The sequence below is a fragment of the Medicago truncatula genome, chromosome 3, assembly GCF_003473485.1.
Source record: "Medicago truncatula cultivar Jemalong A17 chromosome 3, MtrunA17r5.0-ANR, whole genome shotgun sequence".
Classification (NCBI taxonomy): domain Eukaryota; kingdom Viridiplantae; phylum Streptophyta; class Magnoliopsida; order Fabales; family Fabaceae; genus Medicago; species Medicago truncatula.
In genome coordinates this window covers 8,181,052-8,202,731 of record NC_053044.1, presented here as the reverse complement: position 1 = coordinate 8,202,731, position 21,680 = coordinate 8,181,052, and the positions used below count along the sequence as shown (strand labels likewise).

General features: G+C 34.8%; 1 protein-coding gene across 2 annotated transcripts in view; it reads left to right on the top strand.

Moving 5' to 3' along the window:
- The window catches only part of LOC11425401 (DExH-box ATP-dependent RNA helicase DExH14), a 30,672-nt gene extending 9,344 nt beyond the window's left edge, over positions 1-21,328 (top strand). The window contains exons 18-49 of one of the 2 annotated variants that reach the window (XM_003598902.4): positions 77-142; positions 971-1,036; positions 1,125-1,247; positions 1,383-1,532; positions 2,007-2,219; positions 3,265-3,420; positions 3,505-3,729; positions 3,810-3,911; positions 4,014-4,094; positions 4,208-4,288; positions 6,323-6,526; positions 6,627-6,743; positions 6,848-6,970; positions 7,328-7,417; positions 7,497-7,622; positions 7,737-7,799; positions 9,350-9,438; positions 9,644-9,734; positions 9,955-10,104; positions 10,182-10,373; positions 10,491-10,556; positions 14,068-14,223; positions 14,306-14,449; positions 15,010-15,077; positions 15,149-15,314; positions 15,421-15,483; positions 16,422-16,517; positions 16,654-16,821; positions 19,021-19,191; positions 19,714-19,863; positions 20,381-20,512; positions 20,859-21,328. In XM_003598902.4, coding sequence (XP_003598950.2) covers positions 77-142; positions 971-1,036; positions 1,125-1,247; positions 1,383-1,532; positions 2,007-2,219; positions 3,265-3,420; positions 3,505-3,729; positions 3,810-3,911; positions 4,014-4,094; positions 4,208-4,288; positions 6,323-6,526; positions 6,627-6,743; positions 6,848-6,970; positions 7,328-7,417; positions 7,497-7,622; positions 7,737-7,799; positions 9,350-9,438; positions 9,644-9,734; positions 9,955-10,104; positions 10,182-10,373; positions 10,491-10,556; positions 14,068-14,223; positions 14,306-14,449; positions 15,010-15,077; positions 15,149-15,314; positions 15,421-15,483; positions 16,422-16,517; positions 16,654-16,821; positions 19,021-19,191; positions 19,714-19,863; positions 20,381-20,512; positions 20,859-20,924 — 3,954 coding nt within the window. In that variant the 3' untranslated portion in view covers positions 20,925-21,328. Of the gene's footprint in view, positions 1-76; positions 143-970; positions 1,037-1,124; positions 1,248-1,382; positions 1,533-2,006; positions 2,220-3,264; positions 3,421-3,504; positions 3,730-3,809; positions 3,912-4,013; positions 4,095-4,207; positions 4,289-6,322; positions 6,527-6,626; positions 6,744-6,847; positions 6,971-7,327; positions 7,418-7,496; positions 7,623-7,736; positions 7,800-9,349; positions 9,439-9,643; positions 9,735-9,954; positions 10,105-10,181; positions 10,374-10,490; positions 10,557-14,067; positions 14,224-14,305; positions 14,450-14,807; positions 14,939-15,009; positions 15,078-15,148; positions 15,315-15,420; positions 15,484-16,421; positions 16,518-16,653; positions 16,822-19,020; positions 19,192-19,713; positions 19,864-20,380; positions 20,513-20,858 lie in introns of those variants that run through there. The other variant, XM_013603648.3, reaches the window with a different exon arrangement.
- Positions 21,329-21,680: the final 352 nt, after the last annotated feature.

Sequence of the window (21,680 nt, the reverse complement as noted above, 5' to 3'; positions counted from 1 at the left end):
TTATCTCACTAATTTTCAATCTAGATTTTCAGAATTCGCTTCTTGCTTCATTAAGTATGCCTTATGGTGTTTTTAGGTACTTGTCTGTACAGCAACGCTGGCATGGGGTGTCAATCTACCTGCTCACACAGTTGTAATTAAGGTTTGTATTACATATTACTCTGCATCGTATTTGTTTTTATATATGTATGTATGATTTACTTTTAGAAATTGGAAAAGGGAAAAGTAATGGAGACAGATTACAAGAAAGTGCAGTTAACTTGAGATATTCTGGGATATGTTATTATGACATTAGTCATGAATCATTTTGGACTTCAATCTATAGTGCACGAATTTTAGAACCTAAATAAGTGACACTTGTATAGACGTTGGCTTCACTAATAACTAAACCAGTGAAGCTTGGAGAACTGTAGTTACTAATGTGACTTCAACTAACTAATGTTAGTTGAGCCTATTCTATTTCTATCTCTTATAGCAACTGTAGTCTATTATAAGCTTCATTCTGTTAACAATATATTTTAGAACCTTACATAGACGTTGGCTTCACTGTTAACTAAACCAGTGAAGCTTGGATAACTAGTTACTAATGTGACTTCAACTAACTAAGGTTTGTGTTAGAGTTAAAACCATTTCAACGCACGAGAGATACTTTTGGCCAAGAGCAAATAAGATTCAAGAGAGTTGGTCTACCAGATATACTTTTGGCGTTTTCCAGTATTCAGTAGCTTTTGAAATGAGTTTATAACAGTCCCTTGCTCCGGAGACCACTTTTCATAATTTTTAATAAGATTCACAAACTTGCTCTTTCTCCCCTAGGAACTTGATTTTGAAACAAAATCCTACAGCAGTGCTGTAGTTTTGGTTTACCAAGGGATTCTCTATCAAGTTATTATGTGCACTAGGTTCTTATGATTATTGAGTTGCTTTTGTCTTGTAATTTGGAAATTGATCTGAATGCTGTTGTTTCCAGGGAACTCAAATATATGATCCAAAAGCTGGTGGGTGGCGAGACCTGGGTATGCTTGATGTGATGCAGGTAAGACACTGGGTTTCCTGTATTAGGTCATATGAAGTGCTTAATTTTCTACATTAGCTAATGTGCTGTTTCTGTTATATTAACACAGATATTTGGTCGAGCTGGGAGACCACAGTTTGATAAAAGTGGTGAAGGTATCATAATTACATCTCACGACAAACTAGCATATTATTTGCGACTATTGACAAGTCAACTCCCTATAGAAAGCCAGGTAATGATTGGGTAACTGCTGAGGCTGTTTTGTTCATGTGTATACTCTGAGTCTTTGTCTGTGCATTGGATCATGCATAACTTTTTCTTCATATATTTGGTATTCTGTTGACTATCTTTGTTCAATACTCTGCAGTTTATTAGCTCGTTGAAAGATAATTTGAATGCAGAAGTTGCATTGGGCACCGTAACTAATGTTAAGGAAGCCTGTGCATGGCTGGGATATACTTATCTTTTCATAAGGATGAGGATGAATCCTTTGGCATATGGTATTGGTTGGGATGAGGTACCTACCTACAAACTTATCCTTTATTAAACCAGTTCTATAATATTTTGGATCTTGTAGCATAGGTACATATATGTTTGAGAACCTCCAAAAAAGGTGTATGTTAAAAAACTTGAGGGCGAATGCTGCATACTAGTACCTAATTATGTTATCAACAACTGTATAACTGACAGTTAACAGAATGCAAAGTAAATGGATAAAAATAGGAGGCTGATTTAAAAAGTGAGTTTTTTTTGTTTTTGTTTTGCATGGAAAGGAAGATGTAGAGAGCCACATGACCCCTGCAAAAGGCTGATAATCACTTTTTGCATGGAAACAATGTATCAATACTAATAATTTAAAATTGATGGTTGGTATTAGTTGCATTTCATAGATCTTCAAAAGCGAGATCCTTACACATCATTCTGAATGTAGTTTTTGCTAGTTGTTTTTATGTATCAAAAGGTTTTCTACTGATAATCTTCTATGTTTTAGGTGATGGCAGATCCTGCTTTGAGTTCTAAGCAAAGATCTCTTGTTATTGATGCTGCACGTTCACTTGATAAAGCAAAAATGATGAGGTTTGATGAGAAAAGTGGCAATTTTTACTGCACAGAGCTTGGTCGCATTGCAAGCCACTTTTACATTCAATATTCCAGTGTTGAAACATACAATGAAATGTTGAGGCGTCACATGAATGATAGTGAGGTAATTTTGATTTGTCGCCATCTTGGTTTTACTTAATGCAGAAAGTATTTCTAAATAATATTTCAATTTTGTAAAGCGTATATATACTAATATGCTTATGTAGACTAAACTATATGTAATAACTACCGATACAGCCATACATTTAAAACACTGTTAAACTGGTGAATGAATATTAATTGTTCCTAGTTTGCGAGAAAGCTAGCCGGTCTATTTCAATGTGTTTTGTCTTGTCATGCTGAACAAGATTTTAAGCAATACTAATGGCCGATTTATTGCCACAAAACAACTTCATACAGTATCTTCAAGTCATCTAGTACAATCTTCATTCAAAATAGCCCACATATTCTTTGGGCCATTGCTCTAAATTCAACCTCAACATTTGATCGAGCCACTAGACTTTTCTTATTACTCCTCCACACAACAAGGTTCTCGCCAAGAATAAACAATAGCCTGAAATGGACTTTCTTTAAGTATTGTTGAGATATGCGTAATAAATAGTATCATTGACTGATATATTATCTCCTTATTTATATTATTTTTCATTTCCTTGTAAATATCTCTTATGTAATTAGGCCTGATTTACTCCCTATGATCATGGGATTTACTTTGTACATATTCTTATTATAAATACAAAAGTCTGAGGGCTAATCTCTCAAGTTATTCAGCACCAAAAACCTTGTTCTCAACTAGTATTATAACCTAGGTTGTTTCAAAGGAGACGCCATCTAGTACCAAAAGAAAAACAGGAGACGCCGTCTCCAATGTAGACAATTTTTGCAGCCTTCTGCCTCCTTTATTTTAATTTTTTTCTTTTATATTTTTTATTTCTCTAAAACGATGCTATTATGCTATAAAAATGATGGTTTATATTTATACCATGATATACCTGATTTATCTGTGAAATTGCAAATGCTGCACAATTGGTTAGTTGGTTATCTTATGTGTCTTAGTTCAGTTCTTTGTCGTTAGCCTGTGTAAAACACATTCTTTCTTATATAATTATGATTTCCTTTTCATGTTCTTTTTACCTTTTCCGATGCTTTAGGTGATTAACATGGTTGCTCATTCATCTGAATTTGAGAATATTGCTGTTCGAGAAGAAGAACAGAATGAGCTAGAGACGTTGGCACGCACATCATGTCCATTAGAAATTAAGGGCGGTCCTTCCAACAAACATGGAAAGATTTCTATTCTGATTCAGGTATTGTTCTCAAGCTGTTGATTTTGTTTACCCTTTGGGAATTTAGAATAATTGCATGAATAATATATAACCTGCTGTTTGCAGTTGTACATATCTCGAGGCTCTATAGATTCTTTCTCTTTGATTTCTGACGCGTCATACATAAGTGCAAGTTTGGCTCGTATTATGCGCGCTTTATTTGAGATTTGTTTACGAAGAGGCTGGTGTGAGATGTCTTTGTTCATGTTGGAATATTGCAAAGCTGTAGATCGCCAAGTTTGGCCTCACCAACATCCACTTAGACAATTTGACCGGGACCTTTCTGGAGAAGTATACCCTCCACTATTCTATTCACTATATTTACCAGCTACATTTTATACTTGGGTGTGATAGTTCTTTTTTGTTCTTAGATATTGCGGAAGCTTGAAGAGCGAGGGGCTGACTTAGATCACCTGATGGAGATGGAGGAAAAAGACATTGGGGCATTAATTCGTTATGCACCTGGAGGAAGGGTATGTACCTTTTAGTAGGAAGTGGTAAAAAGTTTCCTTTGGTGGTCACTTTAGATATTCAAGTAATGTTGATTATTATTTTTCTATCCCTGTTCATCTTAGTTGGTCAAGCAATACCTTGGGTATTTTCCATCGCTTCAGTTATCAGCAACTGTGAGTCCAATAACCAGAACTGTCTTGAAGGTAAGTTCACATTGAAAAATCCTTTTCAGACTGAGATTCCAATTTTTTCATTGATTTCATCACAGGATATAAGCCTTGATATCAATTTCTACATAATCAATCATTATTTTCAGATTGATCTGGTCATAACACCTGCTTTTATTTGGAAAGATCGTTTTCATGGTACTGCTCAACGCTGGTGGATTTTGGTAGAGGTGAATAGATTTCTAAGAATGATCAAGCATTATAATTGTTTATTTTTTGTTTTTGTTATCTGCTTACACACACACACACACACACACACAAGGGAATCTTAGTTAGATAAGGAATCCTGCCAATTCCTCAACACATCTGTTTGTGAAACCCCATTGAAAAAACAATGCTCCATAGAAAAAATATACATTGACACCTTATCATTTTCCAATCTACTAGAGTTGCGCTTCAACCAACTGCGCCAAATTTTAGCTTATTACAACAGATTAATACAAAAAGTTGGCCTCTTTACTTCAACCTAAACAATGAAAACTAGGGCTCACACAACTTCCACTGGAAACTGTAAATGTGGAATACCCTTGGGGTTTGGTTGGTTCAACTAAGAGGAGGTGAGGGGATGGATTTTAAAATCTCGTGTCTGGTTCGACGAGGGCAGGGAAGGAATTTTAATGGAGCAAAAGTTTAAAATTAATTTTTTTTACCATTCTAATATTTAAGGCCACATTAAATAAAAGGGGTATTTAAATCCAAATATGTAACAAGTAATCTCTCCCCTCCAAATCCCCCCACTTTTGGACGGGAGCTAAAATTGGCTTAGGAGTGATTTTGCTACCCTCACTTCCCTTCCAAATAATTGAACCAAGCAACTTAAATTTAAAATAATTCCTTCCCTCAAACCAAACTCACCCTTCGACACCACATCCGAACAAAGTAAAAACAGGCAAGGACCAGATTCTGAGCAAGCACTACACACTGCATGCGTATAAAGGGAAAACAACTTTCGGCAGTCTATGGTTACACACCTGCTGCAAGTTATTAGTATTAACTGTGTTAGTACTGCTGTCCAAATTAAAGGAGCCTAAAAGATTGATTGGATTTTCACAATGATTTATAAAGAAAGGATTATTTTTAATCAATGAATGAGAAATTTAATAAGATTTTTAGGAAAATGCCAAGGGTCAAAGCCCAAGGGACCAAATCCTTTTATCCAGGTGTGGAGAGTAATAAATGCAGTAAAGGAGGTCCAAAATGTACCCTCCATTCCTTACCTGTCATCATTATGAGACTCGTTTTATATTTGCTGGAAAATACTTTGCCTCTCATAGTCTCATTATATACTGATATAATGATGTCAGTTCTGCTAACTATTTTATAGCTAAAGTTTATGTCTGGATTCCACTGATTCTTGTATCAGGTTAGAATAAATCACTAAATATGTAAAAGCTGGTATTGTAAGGGTGAAAAGAATACAATTACAAGGAACTGGTTGATTAGAGATTTTCATAATGAAAAATTGGCAAAACTAAACAAGGAAAAACCATAGGGAAAACTGGCGTAGTCAAACCAATAAGCTAACATCACAGATTTGCTCAGAGACAAAGATACTTTACAAGTTGGCAGCATGTTTAGGCCATGACCAAATGTTGTTCTTACAGAACCAAATAGAAGGATGAACTGAAACTAATGAAAATTATATTAATAGCAAAAAATTGAACCGTAAATGAATTAATGAACAATGGATGGAGATGAAATCTCCTTGCAAAAGACAAACAAAGGAACAACTTTTCAAAAGAACAATGGAACATCTTTTCATCCAATAGTTAGCTCCACTAATTCCCATTTCACACTCATCATGTCCTCCCGTTTCCGTTACTCCCCATTTTTTAAGAGATTATGCTATTTCTAATAGGGGCCTATCATCAATTGTGGGCCTAACATGTTCCTTTTGAGACTCAACAGTAGCACCGATTGATCTATGTAGAAGCTCTTACCTAATGGTATAAGTGAGTTATTTTTGTTATAAGTATTTGTAGATAGTCATATTCTTTTACTTTAAAACTTTGAGTTGCCTGTGTCTCATTTTCTGTTTGATATTTTCGAGATTTATATTGTAGGTATTTGTTTTGCCTATAGAATGTCCAATGTGTGTCTGAAAATGTGCTGCTAGTGTGATATTGCCACAACTAATTTGTAGTTAGGTATGACTTGATAATTCCTAACGCCAAATTGAATGCATGGTCAACTATTTCGAACAGGACTCTGAGAATGATCATATTTACCACTCGGAACTTTTGACCCTTACAAAGCGGATGGCCAAGGGGGAACCTTACAAACTCTCCTTCACCGTGCCTATATTTGAACCACATCCACCACAATATTACATTCATGCCATTTCTGATTCATGGCTTCATGCAGAGGCATTCTACACTATTACCTTTCATAATTTACTATTGCCAGAGGTAATACATTTCCATTTAATTTTCTTTTGGTTTCTAGAGCTATTGTATGGAACTGGCTCCTTCCCAGTTTATGTCTGATACTTGGATATACCTTTGCCAGGTCCGTACTTCTCATACAGAACTCCTTGATTTAAAGCCACTTCCAGTGTCTTCTCTTGGAAACATTGATCATGAAGGGCTATATAAATTTTCACATTTTAACCCAATACAAACACAGGTTTTTGGTTCATCTTCTCTCCAGATTTTTTTTTGTTAAATTATACTCTGTTGTTTTCCAGACTTAACAAATATATGGATATTGTTCTTTTTTTACATGGGCAGACTTTTCATGTCTTGTATCACACGGACAATAATGTTCTATTAGGAGCTCCAACTGGAAGTGGAAAAACTATATCTGCTGAACTTGCTATGCTCCGGCTTTTCAACACCCAGCCTGATATGAAGGTTTGTTCTTAAATTTATTAGTGCAGTTTGTGAAAGAGCAATAGTCCTGAATAACAAAATTATGAGATATGATAGAGTATACATTTTATATGAAGGAAGTTATGCTGCTTGCTCTCTGCAGGCTGGTTTGCTAAGATGCTTAATGATATTGATTTACTCTCTCCACTTGGTGAAAGAGCAAACTGCATAGGAAATTTAATATATCCATTTCTGTGAATAAATAAAGAAACCTTGTTTACACTGTAATATTTTTTGTCATCCATTCATTATTGCTTAGAGAAATGACTTTTCTGTTACCTATAGTACATCATCTTATGAACTGTGTAAGCTTAAGCTACTCTGCATATGATTATGCAGGTTATTTATATAGCACCTTTGAAGGCTATTGTTAGGGAAAGAATGAGTGACTGGAGAAAGCGTCTTGTGTCTCAACTGGGGAAAAAAATGGTACTTATCTTTGAATATTGAAAAAAGTATACTTGCACTACATATTGTACTGGTGCTGATTATGTATGCATTTAATTAGGTTGAAATGACCGGAGACTATACTCCTGATTTGATGGCTCTCTTGTCAGCCAATATCATCATATCTACTCCTGAAAAGTGGGATGGTATAAGTCGTAATTGGCATAGTCGTAGCTATGTCACAAAGGTGAGTTCATACTTGTTTGAGTGTTTGTAGGACTGTAGTATTTTATATATCGAAATCATTTATCTATTTAAGCTATCAATTTCATATTCAAATCTTGCTGCCACTGATCAATAGGTTGGACTTATCATATTGGATGAAATTCACTTGTTGGGAGCTGATCGTGGGCCCATCCTTGAGGTATATGATTGAACTATGGTGACATACTACCGACTCAGCGTCATGGTTATTATATTTCTGAGTAGAGTTGACTTTTGCACTCTGTTTTAAGCCCAAGATTGGGCTTGTTAGAGATAAGACTATTAATGAGCTTTGTGACTTATATAATATATACCTTTGGGAGAGTTGATTTTTTATAACAAGGAATATACAAGATGCTTTCTTGGGACTAGACAAGAGAATTAGGAAGGAAAAAACCATGAATTGAAGAAGACTAGCACTAGCATCCGATCTGAAAAGAAATTTGCTGAATGTTAGGAAACATTAGAGAGATCAATAAATTCATGAGAATTTTAGGAAACATAAATAGATAATTTATAGGGAGAATGGAGATATGCATTGACTAAAAGAATCATGTGGATTCTTCTAGATAACACAGATTCCGACACCCCTCCTCAAGTTGGTGCATAGATGTCTATCATGCCCAACATGCCTATCAAATGCTCAAAGACAGGTCTTGCCAAGCTCTTGGTTAAGATATCAGCAGTTTGTTGACTATAAGTCACAAAAGGTAGACATATAACTCCAGCATCAAATTTCTCCTTTATGAAATGATCCTCAATCTCAATATGTTTGGTTCTATCTTGCTGCGCTAGGTTGTGGGTTATGCTGATGGAGGCTTTACTGGCAGAATTTAATTTCAGTAGAATCTCAATTTTTATCCTATGTTCCTCAATGACTTTGTAGATCCATAGACCTTCACAAATTCCCTTAGCCATAGTGCTAAACTTGGCTTCTGTACTACATCTTCCTACAACTCCTTGCTTCTTCTCCATGTCACAAGATTTCCCTTGACATTTGTACCATATCTAGAGGTCGGTCTTCTGTCTGCGACGGATCCTGCTCCGTCTGCATACGTAAAGATAGAGACATTTCATTCACTAGTCTTCTTAAAGAATAGACCTTTCCGGGGGTGGCCATCAAATATCTCAATATTCTATAGACTGCCTCATGACGTTGAGAGTGCGTAAATTGAGTCACGACACTGATTGAGATGGCAATGTAAGGTCTAGTCTAGGGTGAGAAAATGCTTGATGTGATCTTGCGTTTTCTGATCATGATACTTCCACCCCGATGCTAGGCAAGAGCTCCATCTTGACATCATTAAACTCAATTCTCCACGTATCCTTAGACAAAGTACCAGAAACAATAAAATTAAATGGTAGTGAACAAAGTCAAGGCTTGAAAGAAGGTGATTTACTGCTTGCTAAGAGAATCAATGACTGCTTGTAGACTAACCGACTCATCTTAACGAATGGGTAGGGACATTATCATCTACCGGTGGGATATTTGGACAACAGTACTTCATGCACATATAGATAATTTTTTTTTGGGGAGGGGGGTCTTTTAATAGGTTATCGTTTTTTCTCTTGTACTTTACTCATTTCTTCTCTAGCAATACTGCAAAAGGTTACACTTTTCTACTATTAACTTTCTAATCATATTATATACGTTATTTGTGTTTCATAGTTGCTGTTTGAATGCTCAAATGAGGAAATTTCTGTTTTTAGGTTATTGTTTCTAGGATGAGATATATATCATCACAGACAGAGCGTCCAGTACGGTTTGTAGGCCTTTCTACAGCTCTGGCAAATGCTGGGTAAGTTTATCTCATTTTTCTCCATGTTTCTTAAAATAGAGTTATTTTAATTTTCTTTCCATTTCTTCTCCACTTTGCTATTATTCGTGTATGTTTTTCGTGTCCGCACTCTCTAGTCTCTCTCAACTTAGGGAGAAGAAAGAGAGTACAAGATAAGAGTCTGTTCTATCAACGTACTCCTTATTTCCCCCCCTTCTATTTGTAGTGATCTAGCTGATTGGTTAGGCGTGGAGGAGATCGGACTCTTCAATTTCAAGCCAAGTGTGAGGCCCGTACCTTTGGAAGTTCATATCCAGGCAAGTGGATATGTTGTTTCACATAGATTGTGACGTTACTTGTCCGCTTTTTGGTTTAAGTAGTAAAAATGAGGAATCGAGGAATGAAATTTGGAATGCATATATACATATCTACGTTAATTCTCCATATAAACCTTTACCCGTGTACTCCTATCAAGCAACCCTTAAGTGATGTGTAGTCTTGCATTACAAATATGCTAACTACTTGGTCTTCTTATAGGGATATCCTGGAAAGTATTACTGCCCACGGATGAACAGTATGAATAAACCAGCATATGCTGCAATATGCACACATTCACCTGCGAAACCAGTTCTTATATTTGTCTCGTCACGGCGCCAAACAAGACTTACTGCACTAGATCTAATTCAGGTACATACCCAATCTCTTTTGGGAAATAATATTTGATTCACTATGGTTAACTGCTAATAATCTTTCTCTGAATGAAGTTTGCTGCTTCAGATGAACATTCAAGGCAATTTCTTAACATGCCTGAAGAAGCATTGGAGATGTTTCTGTCTCAAGTCTCTGACCAAAACTTGAGGCATACTTTACAATTTGGCATCGGTTTACATCATGCAGGCCTGAATGACAAAGACAGATCTCTTGTTGAGGAACTTTTTGCAAACAACAAGATTCAGGCACCATTTATTTTCTTTAAAAATTTAAATATCTTTCTTTTTTGTCTTAAAAAGTAAGGTAAACATTCATATTATATGGCATGCCGTTTACTGATTAGCTGTATAATATCAATGTAGGTATTGGTTTGTACCAGCACATTGGCTTGGGGTGTGAATCTTCCAGCTCATCTAGTAATTATCAAGGTAATGTAATTGTTGTAATGTTTTCTTTTTGCAATATATTGGCTTTCATTTTCTCCTCCAGAAGTTCCAGGAGAAATAAACAAAAAATTTCTTTCTTGGGTAAGGTTGAAATTGATTGTGTATTTTTCTTGCTTGGTTTACATTTTATTGGACCTTAAACTAATCATTCACGAGAGATTCTAGCTGCTGCAACTTAGCTTTTAATATAGTTTATATTGGACTTGACTCGGACAAGGTTTTGTTAACTAAAGTAATTTAATGTTGTTGGTTGAACATATATTGATTTGAAAAAACCTCAAAGGCATTTTAAGTTAGAACCTAATACAAGTTTGTCAAAAGTGGGTAATTAAAAAGTTTCTGATTTGCAGATGTTGTATAACATTGCTGCAATAATGTAAATAATTACAAGTTTTGGCCGTTTCTGTGAAGTATTCTCTTAACATAATTTTCATTTCGCTCTTTTACATCTTTAGCGTGTCTCCATTATTATACACGTGTACTTGTAATTTGAAAATTTATTATATTTGACCTGTACACAGTGATGCAATGGTTGCAATGCAAACTGTGTCTTTTCATGACAAAACATATTCAACCCATGGTTAAACATACCAGGGTAGGGGTAGTGTTTAGGTGTTTAGGTCTTGGCTGGAATGAGGTTACGTCTCAAATCCAACCATGGTATAGGTCCATGCCCTGGAGGTCCATAGAGGAAACTAGATAGGAAAAGAACTTAATGATCCAAAAATAGATTACCAACTGTTTCCCAGTTGCAGCCAAATTAGTCAAAGTGACTTCAAAATGCTTTGGTTCTTCCATGGCCCTGTGGAATAAATGTTCAGATGGCAATATGCTCAACCCCATAGATTTCTCATAATAGACATTGACAAAGAAAAGTTTATTTCAAAGATATGTAAAAAGCATTAACCTGTTACCAGATATTCCAAATACATCCCCCCTTACACGGAGCCCATTTTCGATCATCAATGGATGTCCCATATTTTTGTTAAACTTATCTTCAATTCTGTGATTGTAACCATCCCTCAATATAAACCTGTCTCCCAATTCTTCATAGAAATCATAAACAAAAGCTTGTGGAATCTTTCCATAAGGCTACAAATTTGAGTCAATATATAAAAACAATTATAACTACAAAGAGTAAGAATCTACTATATGAAAAGATAAGTCGGAAGGAATTTAGGAGAATGTATTTTTCATATTTATATGAAGGAATCTAATATAAAAAAAGTGTGAAATTATAAACTGCATGAAAAAATGACATATAAATTTGTTCGAGAAGTTATATATGTATGGTTGCAGGAATTAGGTTAGTCTGTTGATGTTAATCATTAAAAGTAATAGACATGATATTTTGATTATAGTTTGAAAGATTGTCATCTGTAATATGAAGTAGAAGGTTGAACCAATTGTTACCTCCTTCAATATGTGAGCAGTCAAGAACCCTACCTTGTTATTCTGACTAAGGTAACTATCAAGTGTAGCCATTGTTTTTTATTCTTCGAGAAAATAAGGTTGTAATGAGAAATGATTAGTAGGATTGTGATCAAATCTTTTGGTGGTTATATATAGGTAGAGTCTGAGATATACATTAAGTTAGAACTTGCCACATAGTAGATATGGAAGTTATTGTAATAAACAAAGACCAGTGAGATGACACATGTTAGGACAAATATTATAGCAGTTAACAAAACTGAAAAGATGATAGCGGTTCACAAATAAAACTGAAAAGATGAGAGCATTCATGATAAGTGCACTGCTATTAAATTCTCAAGGCACACGGTATAGGCAAGTAGTCCTCTATGGACCTCAAGGCACTGAGGTTCCATGTGATGTTTTGAGGAAGATCAGGGATGATAAGAATAAGACAAAGCGGAGCAGACTGGCTCAGATGAATGGTTTTGATCACTGAATGTTCTATCATAAATCCTTTCTCTAGCCAACCATTGTTCTTTATTGAATTTGTGTGTCTAAACCAGACCACCCTGACCTCCACTTAAAATAGCATGGTACAATAATTGCTAATTGATTTGATTTTTAAGTTCAAATCCTGATCCATGATTGTAATCCTAATAATAAATACATGCATTTTGTTAAGAGTCCCACATCGGATAGGAGATGACCAGACAATATGTTATAAGTGGGGGCAATCATCACCTCACAAGCTGGTTTTGTGGGGTTGTGTTAGGCCTAACCACAATTTCTAAGACATTTGATTCATAGTCTAGCAATCTCCAAATCGTTCTTAATAATTTCTCCTATAGATTTTCTTGGTATTCTTTGCCTTTGGTGATTTGGCTACACTTCATATATGATCTACTCAGCTTACTACAAAACTCATAGGTTTTGTTTTGCACATGCCCAAACTCTCTAAGTTGAGATTCAGCCATCTTTACATATAGATGCTACTTTATCTCTTTCTAATGTTCTTAATCCTATCTCATCTAATAATTTCTCTCGTCAAACCAGCATTTTCATCTTCGTCACACTAAATTTATTTGTGTTGCATTTTTTTTCCCTTTAGCTCGAACAATAACTTGAGGGGTAACCTTGGCGCAACTGGTAAAGTTGTTGTCATGTGACTAAAAGGTCACGGGTTCAAGTCCTGGAAACAGTCTCTTGTGTAAAACAGGGTAAGGCTGCGTACAATACACCAAATGGCCCCTTCCCGGACACTGCATATGTGGGAGCTCTAGTGCACCGGGTTTCCCTTAGCTCGAACAATAACTTAATAGCACATAATATATATGTGGTTCTCCTTCATTTCAACCACCTTGCTTCAATCAGATGATTTACATATGCTATTTCTTTTTTGTTTTGTATAATAGACCCATGGTTTTCAAACAACGTGACTTGTGGAATGATGTGCTCTCCAACTTTCACTTCTAGCCTAGGAGTGTTTTGCATTTTGCTAAACTTACATTCCATATACTTTGTCTGACTTAAACTCAAATAGGCATAAGCTTCTAAAGTTAGTTTCCAACTCTCTAACCCCCCATTTATTTCTTCTCCCAACTCTCCCAGTGAGACTATCACTTGCGGAAAAGCATGCATCACTTTTCTGGATCTTGACCAATTGTCGTGCTCTGTAAGTGAATCTAAGACCGAGGTAAAAGTGATAGGGGCTTAAAGTTGAGTCTTGGTGTAGTCCTTTAGTTTTAGGGAAATCTTGTCGCCCCAGCTTGCATGTTCACAATAGTCGTCGTCCCCTCATACACATCCTTCAGAATCCATTTCTTTTCTATGCCTTTGCACAAAATCGGTAACTTTTGTTGCTCCCTCTGATATTTTGCTTAATCACCACTTACATCTAGTAAATTGCTTTCTTGGTCGACCTCCAAGGTATTAATGAAATTTAAATGTTAATTACTTCAGGAAAAAAGACTTTCTTAGTTGAGGGTACAAGAAAGGAATCGTAAATATTTGAATCTAAACCATGTATTACCAAATTAAAATATTAATTTTTTGTTTTAACAATAATTTGGTTATCTTTCAGGGGACAGAATACTATGATGGAAAAACAAAGAGGTACGTTGATTTTCCAATCACTGATATCTTGCAAATGATGGGTCGTGCTGGACGGCCTCAATTTGATCAACATGGGAAGGCAGTGATACTTGTTCATGAACCCAAGAAGAGCTTCTACAAAAAGGTGAAAATAGGAAATGAGAATTATATTAAACTTTGACACCTATTGTGCTGAGATCTGTACTTGTTTCTCTTTCATTTTGCAGTTCTTGTATGAACCCTTTCCTGTTGAAAGTAGTTTGAGGGAGCGTCTACATGATCACATAAATGCTGAAATTGTTTCTGGAACAATCTGCAATAAACAAGATGCAGTGCATTACCTTACATGGACTTACTTATTCCGTAGACTGGTAAGTATGTTTTGATGCTTCTCAAGAAAATCAGAAATAGTAGAGTTGGTGTTGGTTTAAGTTAGTGTTTTAGAGATAAGTCAAGGGGAGGAGAAACAATAAAGACTTTGTATTGTGACTTTGATTTTATATTAATAACAGACTTCTAATCCTTATTGAATAAGAAAACTAACTGTGACAATTACTCCTAATCTTAAACTAAACAAAGATACAAATGATTAATATAACGTCACGTGGAAACTAATTCTTAGAGGTAATCTAATGATTAACATGCAATCCAAATATTTTATGTTTTCTATGTACTCCAACACTCATGGTAAATATTTACTGAGGGATAGTTTCCATTAAATCTGACTAGGAAGGCAACTCAAGGATGTCTGATACATTAGAGAGATAATGACGGACTGCTCTTGGAGCTGATTGAAAAATTGAGGGATAGTATTTTGTCTGTGAAATTTTCCCAAACAACATATGTCCCAAAGAGATGTGAATGTTAGACTTTTTTTTATTTGTATTTGTATATTTACCCATTGTTATTCATAATACTTATTTTTTGACAGATGGTCAATCCTGCGTACTATGGATTGGAGAATGTAGAACCTGAGTTTTTAAGTTCGTTCTTGTCTAGGTAATGACACGAAATACCAAAACCTCGTGTTTTTAGCAATGATATTCTAACCGACACTTCTCTTTTGGCAGCCTAGTACAAAGCACATTTGAGGATTTGGAAGACAGTGGATGCATAAAGATGAATGAGGATGTGGTGGAGCCGGTAATGTTGGGGTCAGTAGCTTCTCAGTATTACCTTAGCTACATGACTGTTTCAATGTTTGGTTCAAACATCGGTCCAGATACATCACTAGAAGTAAGACTTCAAATATTCCCGTTCTAATATCGTTTTTCCATCTTGGTTTGAAAGATTATTTCTTTTAAATATTCAATATCATTATGCTAAGAGTTTTTGTATGTAGGTCTTTCTGCATGTCTTATCTGCTGCCTCCGAATTTGATGAACTTCCTGTGCGTCATAATGAGGTAACTGTTTTATTTTTTATCACTGAAAGTCAATTATTTTCTTGTAAATTTTGAGTATTATTCTTTTTTATTTAGTAATTTTTAATTGATGCATTTTTCTCAACAATCTAGTTGATCTTATTGTAATACATTTTTTCTTTCTGATATAGTGATATTAGAAGTTTTTCTTTTTAAATAAGAAATTGTAGTCTTGGGGTGCCAACATAGTTGGGATGTCATTCCTATCATGTGATGCTTTTGCACTCTAATTTTGCATAAAAAAAAAAAAGAAAGATAAAAAATAGCAAATGTTTCAGTAATTTTGTGAAATCCGAGATAGTGACACGATGGTGTTTGGCAAACTCAATGTTCGACTATTAGATTAGATCCTGAACTACTCTTTACCTCTTTCTATTATGGATAACAGACTACATACAATGAATACATAATACTCAGGAGTGGACCTTATATTAATAGGGGAAACCCACTGTTTAACATTTGAATATCCAACCATCTGAGTTTGACCCTTTATCTTTATAAACAAGGCCTTTCAACAATCTCATTTAATATATTCTAAGTTATTTCATGGTCTTGACCGTCCAATTCCCAAAGAAAAAGACTTGGTAATTTAGAGTTTAGTTTGGAGGTAAGTAAAGTCAGGCCAATGATTGTTCCAGCGAGGGATCAAACTTGGGTACTACCAACTGAATCGACTTTAACTTAAGCTCATTAATCCCTTTATGAATCAATGCATCCATGTTATAAAATGAGCAATTGGTGTCATTTAATACTTTCTTTTTCTATGAAGTTAAATCCTAGTTTTATAAACACAAACTATTGTCCTTCATCTAATAATTTGCTTTTTGTTTCTACAACCCATGTCATGTCAAAATCAGACTTGCTCCAAAATGAATTTTTTTCCCTAAAGTCATTTACAATATTCTGTTCTTTTGTCGCAGGAAAAATACAATGAAGCACTATCGGAGAAAGTTAGATATCCAGTGGATAAGAATCATTTGGAGGACCCTCATACCAAAGCAAATCTTCTATTTCAGGTCAGTAATTTTAACCAGTAGTTTTAGCATAGTAGACTTTCTATTTTATTTTTCTTTATATCTTTATATAGCACCAGATTACCTCTTTCAATTTTTCTTGTTTATATTTTTGATCATAAAATTATTCTGAATGCAGTCTCATTTTTCCCAATTGGAGTTGCCAATTAGTGACTATGTGACAGACTTGAAATCAGTATTAGATCAGAGTATACGCATAATCCAGGCCATGATTGATGTATGTGCAAATAGTGGTTGGCTTTCGAGCTCTTTAACTTGCATGCATCTTCTGCAAATGGTAATGCAGGTAATAATTTTTTCTGCACCTGGACCTTTCTTCTTTCAGGGCTGTTGTATAATTTGAATACAACTAGCAAGTTCAAATTAGTTCTGATTATCTCACATGAAGAAAAAAAATCTGTCTTGGATATTTTGATTATAAAGTTTTTCTTGAAGAAAAATAATCTAATATAAACTCCAAAGATGCACTAAATATGCAGTTTCATTTCTGAGATATAATAACACTTAACATTGAAATAGATTACATGTTCATTTAAAATTTTCTAAAAGTTTGGGTGCACAAATCATTTCACTATCCCCTGAAACATAAGGGGTGTGATCGTCATATCTTACGAATTTTGTACTATGGAATATTCCCTCGTCACTTTGCTTAGTTAATGGAAGAGTCTACTAGGTACTTTTAAATGTAGCAAGCCCTATTCCATGTGATAAGTCCCCAAGATAACTAAGGTATACGTAAGAAAGAAGTGGGGGTGCGATTTGGGAGATTAGGAGTCAAGTGTGAGAAAATAAAATAAATCTCCACTTGTGTAACTAACTGCTGAGTTGGTGGCCGGGAGGGTTGTTGGAGAGTGATTCACTTGTAAGGGGTACATGGGTAGGGAATATGCATAATATAAGTCTGGGTTCCGTATTAGTACAAAGGCTTTTCATTCTTTTGATCTTTTCACTGTTATTATTCTGGTACGTATAATATAGTATCATAACGTTCTGTTTTGGGAGCTTTGAAATGTCAATATGTGAGTGGAAAGTTTGGAGAGAAGCCATATGGAATGCGAAATGAGTATCAAACTCAGTTGAACAAGATAGATAAACTCCATAGTGTACAGATGAGGGCGATCGCAACGCCCGCATATGCCAACCCATAATGATGTTGACAGGAATTAATGTAGTAGAAGGCCAGAGTCGACATTTTTAATTCTACTCACGAACAAACACACAGGCGGTCCATCATGGGGAAGTGCTCTAATGTCATATGATAATGGTGGAAATTAGCTTGATGTCCCGATTTTTGGGGTCTCAAAATACTTGCAGCAGGGTTTCTTAAGCAATTTGGTATTGTTATGGAGTATTGTGTTAAATTCGAGTTGATGTTTGCTCTGCTTAAAGATGCAACTAAGGTGATATCAAAAGAAGTTTTTTAATGGGTTGCAAACCGGTGTTGCAAGTAAAATTCAAAATTACCATCAGAAATCATCGACATGGCTTTACTCTTGGATGTTAAGAACTAGGCATTTAAGAACAAGGATCTGTAATGAATGCCAACAGAAAAGGATGGTAAAGAGCCTTCATCTTTTGGGGCCCCTTAAGTGCAAAGAAGGATCAACTTCAATCAGTCATTTAAGGCACGGGGTACAATTTGTTAGAAGCAAGTGTTGGTGCTATTAGATTGCGGATAAACTAGTAAATTCTCTCAAGAGAGCTAGTGCAGTAGTTGAACCTTCGCATTGAAGACTCTCCATAATACAATATGCCAATAGTGGTACTGGTGGTCCGGAGGTTGTTCGCCGTAAGCAATGAGCCTTACTCTGCTCATTATACCAGGTTATTGTTGAGAGAAATCAGAGAAATAAAGAATTGATTAACTCTGTAGAGTTTTTAACTAAATCTGTTGGTGACAGCTGTCAGTATCTGCCTAACTTGCAAAGAGAGGGGACATGATTAGTCTATTGTAACAGTGAAGGACATGTTAGATGTTATGAGATTAAGATCTCTTGGCTAAACAGTTATTGCATTGTTTTTTCAAAAATTATGGTAAAATAGCTTGGCCTTCCAAGCAACAGCTGTAGGGCAGCTTTATTTAATGGAAGTAGGCTCAATATGATTTTGTAAACTTAAATGTAGACGGATGCTTCAGATAAATGAATAGGGGCCATACTAATGCAAAAAGGAAGTATATATCTTACATTATTCAAACATCAGCTAATATTTATACAAGAGGGAACTGTTGGATACCACTTTAAGATGATTGTCCGGAACAAATTTCAATCAAAGGGGAATTACTTTATATCCACTCTTTATTTTATTTGATATAGTACCACCAAATAAATTACAAATCATAACTGCTGGGCTTGTTAGATCTAATGGTGAAAAGACAAACGCTGGCTTCAATAAAATTGTGCATATATAGTTCCTAAATCTAGACACACACACATCTGGTATATTTCCTACATTTCACTCTTAAAATATTGTGTCCTGCTTTTAGGGTTTATGGTTGGACAAGGACTCTTCATTGTGGATGCTCCCATGCATGAACAATGATCTTATAACTTCACTAAGCAAAAGAGGAATTTATAGTTTACAAGAGTTGCTAGATATTCCCAGGGCAGCGTTGCAGACTGTCATTGGAAATTTCCCGGCTTCGAGATTGTACCAGGTAAAGATTCCTTATAACTTCATGCTTTAATGCTTGTTTAGATTCTTGTTATTTTCTTTTGGAGAGGAAATTGGGGAACATGGGTACGCTGAAGAAAAATGGATGAGCACATGCTTCTTTTTTAGGATATTGAAAACTATGGGTTGTTGTGTGCAATTTTGATATGTTACAATATCTATGTAATTAAATGCTTGAATCTATGTCTTTTAGGGATAATTGTGTTACCTTATTTTGTTAGAACCTTACTTTAGGAATTTATCATAGCATAAATTGGGGTTAGTGTACCATATCTATCTACTATTATAAGTCTCTTTTGTCTTCTTTTCTTCACCCTTTCCTAAAACACCTCTGAAACTAACAAGGTGTTAGCCATTGGTCATGCAATAACATAATTTATATTAAATAAGTAATTAATTATTATTTCACGTGTTAATACTTTATTTATCTAGCAGGCATATTACCTCTTTTAGTTTATACTTAATACATGTTTGTTTCTTTGTTTGTTTTTCTTTCTTTAACCAGGATTTACAGAACTTCCCTCATGTTAAAATGAAATTAAAGCTTCAGGAGAGGGATACTGGTGGTGAGAGGTGCTACATATTACACATCAGATTAGAAAAGCTCAATTCTAGACGACACTCATCTAGAGCATTTGTTCCTCGATTTCCGAAGGTATATTTTCAAATACACACACATGTTTGAGTGTATATCTATGTTACAAAAAGTGAATCAATTCTTTTTATGAATCATAAGACACATGATAAAAAATAAGTGACATGTACAAAAACAAGCTGATATATTATGTACGAATCTCAATAATTCAAGATTGTCAAAATGACAAAAGAAAAGTGGCTGGGTAACAAAGCTGACAAAATAAATTCGCTGGTTACATAAAATTACGTGGCAAATTGCATTCGTCATAATAAAACAAGACTGATTTGGGGTTCATGCTCAAAATAAAAGAGATTCATATTGTTTGGGTTCAGTTTTGTTTTGAATCTAGATGACTTACATGTGTCATAAGTTTTGTTTGTTTTTTACCATGGTTAAAAATAGTCTATAACCATGGTGAATGGAGATTTAGTTCATGCTACATTCTCCCCCTCCTCCTCTCTCGCTATATATATATTTGTTATGATTTGTTGTCTGTGTCATTTGAACATAAATAGTTTACAATTTGTGCCTACAGATAAAAGAGGAGCAATGGTGGTTGGTTCTTGGTAATACCTCTACGTCTGAGCTATATGCTTTGAAAAGAGTTTCTTTTTCAGATCACTTAGTTACATCGATGAAGTTGCCTATAACTCCAGCTAATCTTCAGGTAAAAATTACTCGCATCTATATAAATTTGGTTCCCTCTCGGCTCTTGTACAAGAAGCACAATAGTTCCTACTAGTGTTCTTTGTGCTTGTTAGCTAACTGAGTTTTCTGTTCTGCTTGCTTACAGACTCCTTTCTATTTCAAATTCCTTACTTACTTCCAAATCAATGACTTCTCTCATATTTCTTGTAATTGTATGCATCCAAAATGTGATAATGATGGAAAGAAAATGTTCATTTTAATATATTTGTTTTGACAAGTAATAGTTTTACTTTTACAGCCGTTAGGCTGACAATCAATATTTCTCTTTTACATTTTGCTTTAAGATCTGTTTTACCTTCTTGCAGGATGTAAAAGTGACTCTAGTCTCTGACTGTTACATTGGATTCGAACAAGAGCATTCGATTAAATAACTTGTTTAATGTCAGCCAATAGTTTTTGGGCAGAGGATTTGTATGTACTGTGTACCTTCAAATCAAGGATTTCTTCAATCACTATGTTGTACCTGCTACACAAGCAAATCAGAATCTGATTATTTACACTGCACATATCTAATTATGCCAGGACATTTGCAGCTACAGAAATATATACTTTCTATTTTGGATGGCAGCTAGATAAATATGTCTGCTGATACTTTATTGAATCAAAAATTATAAAAACTGTTGTACTTCAGTATTATTATTTATTTTTGACTTAATTTAGTTCTTCCCTGGTATATATTGGTATGACTTACCGGTTGTAAATATATTTGACATTTGAAAACTACTTAATTTAGTTTTGAATCAATTGTATTATCAAGTGCCAAGTTTTGCATGTGTCCAAGTTAGCCTCTTTATAATGCAGTATTTATTTTTATTCTTTTTTATGTTGTCTGACTCTCAATGTTTTCATCGTATCTCCTAAACTAAATTTTCTATTTGAAAAAAGATTAATTTGTTGTTCATTTTAATTTGGCTTAATTTTAGTTATGTTCATATTAATAGAAGTTGGTATCGAAAAAGTTTACTTGTGTTTGAATTGAGTTTGAATTTTTCTGTAATTGTGTAAGGAAAAATTTAAATTTTAGTCTAAAATTTAAATTTAAATTTCGTGACCCACTGTCTATATGTTTGTATTATCAGCAGAAAGTCAATTTGAAAATTGTTTAAATTATAGTTTGTCAAGGGTCG